The sequence below is a fragment of the Oncorhynchus clarkii genome, unplaced genomic scaffold (assembly GCF_045791955.1).
Source record: "Oncorhynchus clarkii lewisi isolate Uvic-CL-2024 unplaced genomic scaffold, UVic_Ocla_1.0 unplaced_contig_1650_pilon_pilon, whole genome shotgun sequence".
Classification (NCBI taxonomy): Eukaryota; Metazoa; Chordata; class Actinopteri; order Salmoniformes; family Salmonidae; genus Oncorhynchus; species Oncorhynchus clarkii.
Window position 1 is genome coordinate 128,532 of NW_027257952.1, and position 8,969 is coordinate 137,500.

Sequence of the window (8,969 nt, forward strand, 5' to 3'; positions counted from 1 at the left end):
GTACACTTCTGACCCACTGGGAATGTAAAGAAATAAATAAAAGCTGAAATAAATCATTCTCTCTTACTATTATTCTAACAATAATGTATGTTATATATAATGACATAAATGAATGTATATTATATATAATCCTACATTATATGTCAATGTATATTATATAAATCGACATATGGTCATGTATATTATATATAATGACGTACGTTAATGTATATTATATATATTCCTACAGTATATTTTAATGTATATTATATATATTCCTACAGTATATTTTAATGTATATTATATATATTCCTACAGTATATTTTAATGTATATAATATATATTCCTACAGTATATTTTAATGTATATAATATATATTCCTACAGTATATTTTAATGTATATAATATATATTCCTACAGTATATGTTAATGTATATAATATATATCCCTACAGTATATTTTAATGTATATAATATATATTCCTACAGTATATGTTAATGTATATAATATATATTCCTACAGTATATTTTAATGTATATAATATATATTCCTACAGTATATTTTAATGTATATAATATATATTCCTACAGTATATGTTAATGTATATAATATATATTCCTACAGTATATTTGAATGCATATTATATATAATGACATATGTTAATGTATATAATATATATTATTACAGTATTTGTAAATGTATATTATATATATTGCTACATGCTAACGTGTATTATATATAATGTTACATGCTAATGTGTATTATATATAATGCTACATGCTAATGTATATTATATATATTGCTACATGCTAATGTATATTATATATATATTGCTACATGCTAATGTGTATTATATATAATGCCAAGTGCTAATGTGTATTATATATATTGCTACATGCTAATGTATATTATATATATTGCTACATGCTAATACGTATTATATATAATGCTACATGCTAATGTATATTATATATAATGCTACATGCTAATGTGTATTATATAGAATGCTACATGCTAATGTATATTATATATAATGCTACATGCTAATGTGTATTATATAGAATGCTACATGCTAATGTGTATTATATAGAATGCTACATGCTAATGTGTATTATATATAATGCCAAGTGCTAATGTGTATTATATATAATGCTACATGCTAATGTGTATTATATATAATGCTATATATATATATATATAATGCTACATGCTAATGTGTACCTGTTGTCCACGGTGCTCTTGAGGACGTTGATAAACTCCTGGTATCCGGGGAACTTGGAGGTGACTATGGAAAAGATGTGCCAGTCGTACTCCTCCATGATGCTCAACATCAACAGCGCCTCCTGCTGGATGGAAGCTCCAAACTGGAAAAACGTTGACTTGTCGTCCTGATGGAGAGAGAAGAGAGAGAGAAGAGAGAGAGAGAGTTATATATCATCCTGATAGAGAGAGAGAAGAGAGAAGAGAGATAGAGAGAGTGAGAGAGAAGAGAGAGAGAGAGATAAGAGAAAGTTATATATCATCCTGATAGAGAAGAGAGAAGAGAGAGAGGAGAGAGAGAAGAGAGAGAGAGAGAGAGAGAAGAGAGAAGGAGAGTTATATATCTTCCTGATGGAGAGAGAGAAGAGAAAGAAGAGAGAGAGAAGTGAGAGGGAAGAGAGAGAGAAGAGAGTGGGAAGAGAGAGAGAGAGAAGAGAGAGAGAAGAACGAGAGAGAGAGAGAGAGGGGGAAGAGAGAGAGAGAGAGGGAGTGTGACTATTGGACCACTTCCAGAATAAACAGTTCAGAATGAACAATGTCAAACCTACGTCCCACACTTCAACCAGATGTCACTCTAATGTCTGCAACAGGAGAGCCCACTCCACTGAAAACAGCTACAGTATATATTCCTACAGTACATGTTAATATATATACACAACTAGAAGATGGTCAATTCGATCAGGGTACATGGATGAGGTGTTAACAACTAGATGGTCAATTAGACCAGGGTACATAGATGAGGTGTTATAGAACTAGATGGTCAATTAGACCAGGGTACATAGATGAGGTGTTATAGAACTAGATGGTCAATTAGATCAGGGTACATAGATGAGGTGTTATAGAACTAGATGGTCAATTAGACCAGGGTACATAGATGAGGTGTTATAGAACTAGATGGTCAATTAGACCAGGGTACATGGATGAGGTGTTATAGAACTAGATGGTCAATTAGACCAGGGTACATGGATGAGGTGGTATAGAACTAGATGGTCAATTAGACCAGGGTACATGGATGAGGTGTTATATAACTAGATGGTCAATTAGACCAGGGTACATGGATGAGGTGTTAACAACTAGTAGATGGTCAATTAGACCAGGGTACATGGATGAGGTGTTATAGAACTAGATGGTCAATTAGACCAGGGTACATGGATGAGGTGTTATAGAACTAGATGGTCAATTAGACCAGGGTACATGGATGAGGTATATAACTAGATGTTCAATTAGACCAGGGTACATAGATGAGGTATAGAACTAGATGTTCAATTAGACCAGGGTATATGGATGAGGTGTTATAGAACTAGATGGTCAATTAGACCAGGGTACATGGATGAGGTGTTATAGAACTAGATGGTCAATTAGACCAGGGTACATGGATGAGGTGTTATAGAACTAGATGGTCAATTAGACCAGGGTACATGGATGAGGTGTTATAGAACTAGATGGTCAATTAGACCAGGGTATATGGATGAGGTGTTATAGAACTAGATGGTCAATTAGACCAGGGTACATAGATGAGGTGTTATAGAACTAGATGGTCAATTAGACAAGAGAAGAAACAATCGTTTGGATTCGTGTTTAAAGGGCAAGTCCACCGCTTTTAAAACCCTCATTTTTACAATACCAGTGTCTACATACAGCCTTGTGAAGACGACACATTTTCTACGATTTTGTCGGCGAAAAAACATTAACATTTAAAAAGTTCTACCCGAAGACATCGTCAAAAGTAGATGAATAAAAAACTGTGATTTTAAAACACTGTGACATTCACGGTAACGTGGGAACCTTGAAACTCATTGCAGGATTTAAAATCTCTATATTCCTTCCTTTGACACCTGCCCTGTGATCTGTCAGGACCTGTGTGTGTGTGTGTGTGTGTGTGTGTGTGTTCTCTCTCTCTCTCAGCAGTAAAAGGTGACAGTCATTTTCACACAGTCCACGCGTCGTTGGCAATTGTGATCAGAAATAAGAAGTGTTTGGGGGGGGGGGGGGGGGTGAAGAAGACAGACAGCAGGGCCTTGGAGAGGTGATACGTTTGTGTCTGTGTGTCTGTCTGTCTGTCTGTTAGTATGTCTGTCTGTCTGTCTGTCTCTCTGTCTGTCTGTCAGTCTGTCAGTCTGTCAGTCTGTCTGTCTGTTAGTCGGTCTGCCTGCCTGTCAGTCTGCCTGTCTGCCTGTCTGTCTGTATGTCTGTTAGTCAGTCTGCCTGCCTGTCAGTCTGCCTGTCTGTCTGTCTGTCAGTCTGCCTGTTTACCTGCCTGTCAGTCTGCCTGTCAGTCTGCCTGTCAGTCTGCCTGCCTGTCAGTCTTCCTGTCTGTCTGTCTGTCAGTCTGCCTGTTTACCTGTCTGTCAGTCTGCCTGTTTACCTGCCTGTCAGTCTGCCTGTCAGTCTGCCTGTCAGTCTGCCTGTCTGTCAGTCTGCCTGTTTACCTGCCTGTCAGTCTGCCTGTCAGTCTGCCTGTTAGTCTGCCTGTCTTCCTGCCTGTCAGTCTTCCTGTCAGTCTGCCTGTCAGTCTGCCTGTCAGTCTGCCTGTCAGTCTGCCTGCCTGCCTGCCTGCCTGTCTGCCTGCCTGTCTGCCTATCAGTCTCCCTGTCAGTCTGCCTGTCAGTCTTTCTGTCAGTCTTTCTGTCAGTCTGCCTGTCTGTCTGCCTGTCTGTCTGTCTGCCTGTCAGTCTGCCTGTCAGTCTGCCTGTCAGTCTACCTGTCTGTCTGCCTGCCAGTCTGCCTGCCTGTATGTACACAGTATGTGGACACCCCTTCAAATTAGTGGATTCTATTTCAGCCAATAAATCAAGCACACAGCCATGCAATCTCCATAGACAAACATTGGCAGTAGAATGGCCCGTACTGAAAAACCAAAGTGACATTCAACGTCTCATCATCTCATCAACTCTTTCCTCTGTACCTCTCTGGTCCTCATCATCTTATCTTATTATGGAAAGCCAACTTTCCAACAAGTCAGTTCGTCAAATTTCCAATCTTGGAAGCAACGCCAACACAAGATGGTCAACACCGTCGGGAGCTTCATGAGATGGGTTTTCATGGCAGAGCAGCAGCACACGAGCCTAAGATCAACATGAGCAACGCCAAGCGTTGGAGCTCGTCGCCGTTGGACTCTGGAGCAGTGGAAACGCGTTCTCTGGAGGGATGAATCACACCATCTGGCAGTCCCCGACTGACGAATCTGGGTTTGGCAGATGCCAGGAGAACCTGCCCCAATGCATAGTGCACATAGTGTTTGATTTGATTTGATTTACCTGCCCCAATGCATAGTGCCAACTGTAAAGTTTGGTGGATGAGGAATAATGGTCTGGGGCTGTTTTTCATGGTTTCGTTCCAGTGAAGGGAAATCTTAACTCTACAACATACAATGACATTCTAGATGATTCTGTCCTTCCAACTTTGTGGCAACAGTTTTAGGGAAAGGCCATTTCCTGTTTCAACACCCCCGTGCACAAAGCGAAGTCCATACAGAAATATTTGGTCGAGATCAGTGTGGAAGACCTTGACTGGTCTGCACAGTGTGTGTGTGTGTGTGTGTGTGTGTGTGTGTGTGTGTGTGTGTGTGTGTGTGTGTGTGTGTGTGTGTGTGTGTGTGTGTGTATGGTTGTGTGTGTGTGTGTGTGTGTGTGTGCGTGTGCGTGTGCGTGTGCGTGTGTGTGTGTGTGTGTGTGTGTGTGTGTGTGTGTGTGTGTGTGTGTGTGCCAACAGAGAGGTGTTTTCTATGTTTTTAGGATTTGAGGACATTTTCTGATTCTGATCAAAAATGTTGAGTAGAAAACAGAGACTCAAATAATACCAGCAGAAAATATGACTTCCTTTCCTCCTCTTCCTCCACTTCCTCCTGTCTTCCTCTTCCTCCTCTTCCTCCACTTCCTCCTGTCTTCCTCTTCATCCTCTTCCTCCACTTCCTCCTGTCCTCCTATTCCTCCTCTTCCTCCTGTCTTACTCCTGTCTTCCTCTTCCTCCTCCTCCTGTCTTCCTCTTCCTCCTCTTCCTCCTGTCTTCCTCCTGTCTTCCTCTTCCTCCTGTCCTCCTCTTCCTCCACTTCCTCCTGTCTTCCTCTTCCTCCTCCTCTCTTCCTCCTGTCCTCCTCTTCCACCACTTCCTCCTGTCTTCCTCTTCCTCCTGTCCTCCTCTTCCTCCTTTCTTCCTTTCCTCCTCTCTTCCTCTTCCTCCACTTCCTCTTCCTCCTGTCCTCCACTTCCTCCTCTCTTCCTCTCCCTCCTGTCTTCCTCCTCCTCCTCCTGTATTCCTTTCCTTCTCTCTTCCTCTTCCTCCACTTCCTCAACTTCCTCTTTCTCAACTTCCTGTTCCTCCACTTCCTCCCTCCATCTTCCCTCTACTATGAAGTTACAGCTGATCAACAGGAGAAACACGATGTGCCCTATTCATAATGAACTACTGGCACATGTACTGTCTTCTGCACTGATGCACTGACGCTGTTACATTAGGCAGGGGGAGAGGAGGGAGAGAGAGATAGGGAGAGGAGGGAGAGAGATAGGAGATAGGGAGAGGAGGGAGAGAGAGAGATAGGAGATAGGGAGAGGAAGGAGGGAGAGGAGGGAGAGGAGGGAGAGGAGGGAGAGAGAGAGATAGGAGATAGGGAGAGGAAGGAGGGAGAGGAGGGAGAGGAGGGAGAGAGAGAGATAGGAGATAGGGAGAGTAAGGAGGGAGAGGAGGGAGAGGAGGGAGAGAGAGAGATAGGAGAGAGGGAGAGGAGGGAGAGAGAGCGAGAAAAGAGGGATGTAGAATTCAGCTGCCAGGCGTGACAGATGAACACAAGACAGTGACTCGCTATTCTCTCTCCTCTCTGTCCTTGTATGTCTATGTATCTCTCTCTCCTGTTCTCCCTCCCCCTATACACATACACATAGACACACAGACCAGGGTAATTTAGCCAGATTAAAGTAGCAGGGCTGAACAGAGGACAACGGGGGCCTGTGCATGGCCGAGAGAGCTGTCTGTCTGTCTGTCTGTGTGTGTGTGTTGTGCAGTTGACTAGTAAGATCAGCCAACACTAACACACAATCCTATCCTGGGGCTCCTATAGGCTCAGACACACATCCTGTAAACCTCAACCCTGCAGGAACTCAAACACACACACACATACACACACACACACACACACACACACCCTGATATTAGGGGCAAACATGCATTCTCCCCTATAACACAGCCTCCTAAACGAGAGTTACGGAGGAAAGATGAGGACCAGAGAGATACATAGGAAAGATAAGGACCAGAGAGATACAGAGGAAAGATAAGGACCAGAGAGATACAGAGGAAAGATAAGGAGAGATACAGAGGAAAGATAAGGACAGAGAGATACAGAGGAAATATAAGGAGAGATACAGAGGAAAGATAAGGACCAGAGAGATACAGAGGAAATATAAGGACCAGAGAGATACAGAGGAAAGATAAGGACCAGAGAGATACATAGGAAAGATAAGGACCAGAGAGATACAGAGGAAAGATAAGGACCAGAGAGATACAGAGGAAAGATAAGGACCAGAGAGATACAGAGGAACGATAAGGATCAGAGAGATACAGAGGAAAGATAAGGATCAGAGAGATACAGAGGAAAGATAAGGAGAGTTACAGAGGAAAGATAAGGATCAGAGAGATACAGAGAGAAGATAAGGACCAGATAGATACAGAGGAAAGATAAGGATCAGAGAGATACAGAGGAAAGATAAGGAGAGATACAGAGGAAAGATAAGGACCAGAGAGATACAGAGGAAAGATAAGGATCAGAGAGATACAGAGGAAAGATAAGGACCAGAGAGATACAGAGGAAAGATAAGGATCAGAGAGATACAGAGGAAAGATACGGACTAGAGAGATACAAAGGAAAGATAAGGACCAGAGAGATACAGAGGAAAGATACGGACCAGAGAGTTACGGAGGAAAGATAAGGAGAGATACAGAGGAAAGATAAGGAGAGATACAGAGGAAAGATAAGGACCAGAGAGATACAGAGGAAAGCTCCTCTCCTTTCCTCTCCTCTCCTCTCCTCTCCTCTCCTCTCCTCTCCTCTCCTCTCCTCTCCTCTCCTCTCCTCTCCTCTCCTCTCCTCTCCTCTCCTCTCCTCTCCTCTCCTCTCCTCTCCTCCCCTCTCCTCTCCTCTCCTCTCCTCTCCTCTCCTCTCCTCTCCCACCTCTGCTCTACTATCTCTCTCACTCCCTCTACAGTCATCATCTGAGTCCTCTCCTAGGATTAACAAACAGGGCCTAGTTAAACCTCTCTCTCTTCTCACCCTACATTCTCTCTCTGCTCTGCTCTCAGCTCAGCCTTATCAGCAGCTTTCTGATTGATTAAAGTAGGACGTGTTCTGCAGATCAATCCTGTCCTGCCACTCTGACACACATAGAGAGAGAGGGATGAGGGAGAGAGGGGGATGAGGGAGAGAGGGGTATGAGGGAGAGAGGGGGATGAGGGGGAGAGAGAGAGGGAGAGTATATTTGACCTCTCAGCTTCCCTATCAAATATAAAAATCTCAAATAGAAAACCGAAGAAAATTAACAATAATGACAAATGGTTTGATGAAGAATGCAAAAAATCAAAGAAAGAAATTGAGAAACCTGTCCAACCAAAACATAGAGACCCGGAAAACCTGAGTCTACGCCTTCACTATGGTGAATCACTAAAACATGGTGAATCACTAAAACAATACAGAAATACACTACGGAAAAAGAAGGAACAGCACGTCAGAAATCAGCTCAATGGAATTGAAGAATCCATAGACTCTAACCACTTCTGGGAAAATTGGAAACACTAAACAAACAACAACACAAATAATTATCTATCCAAAATGGAGATGTATGGGTAAACCACTTCTCCAATCTTTTTGGCTCTATAACAAAGAATAAAGAGCAAAAACATATACATGATCAAATACAGATCTTAGAATCAACTATTAAAGACTACCAGAACCCACTGGATTCTCCAATTACATTGAATGAGTTACAGGACAAAGTAAAAACCCTCCAACCCAAAAAGGCCTGTGGTGTTGATGGTATCCTCAATGAAATGATCAAATATACAGACAACAAATTCCAATTAGCTATACTAAAACTCTTTAACATCATCCTTAGCTCTGGCATCTTCCCCAATATTTGGAACCAAGGACTGATTACCCCAATCCACAAAAGTGGAGACAAATTTGACCCCAATAACTACCGTGGAATATGAGTCAACAGTAACCTTGGGAAAATCCTCTGCATTATCATTAACAGCAGACTCGTACATTTCCTCAATGAAAACAATGTACTGAGCAAATGTCAAATTGGCTTTTTACCAAATTACCGTACAACAGACCACATATTCACCCTGCACACCCTAATTGACAACCAAACAAACCAAAACAAAGGCAAAGTCTTCTCATGCTTTGTTGATTTCAAAAAAAGCCTTCGACTCAATCTGGCATGAGGGTCTGCTATACAAACTGATGGAAAGTGGTGTTGGGGGTAAAACATACGACATTATAAAATCCATGTACACAAACAACAAGTGTGCGGTTAAAATTGGCAAAAAACACACAACTTTCTTCACACAAGGTCGTGGGGTGAGACAGGGATGCAGCTTAAGCACAACCCTCTTCAACATATATATTAATGAATTGTCGCGGGCACCAGAAAAGTCTGCAGCACCCGGCCTCACCCTGCTACAATCTGAAGTCAAATGTCTACTGTTTGCTGATGATCTGGTGCTTCTGTCACCAACCAAGG

The 8,969-nt window shown here is 42.2% G+C and overlaps 1 protein-coding gene across 1 annotated transcript in view; it reads right to left on the reverse strand.

Annotated features, from left to right (window-relative positions):
* Positions 1 to 8,969, reverse strand: part of LOC139394230 (glutamate receptor, ionotropic, N-methyl D-aspartate 2A, a) — a 331,718-nt gene that overhangs the window by 111,400 nt on the left and 211,349 nt on the right. Inside the window, exon 3 of the mRNA XM_071142252.1 lies at positions 1,201 to 1,367. Coding sequence (XP_070998353.1) covers positions 1,201 to 1,367 — 167 coding nt within the window. The remainder of the gene's footprint in view (positions 1 to 1,200; positions 1,368 to 8,969) is intronic.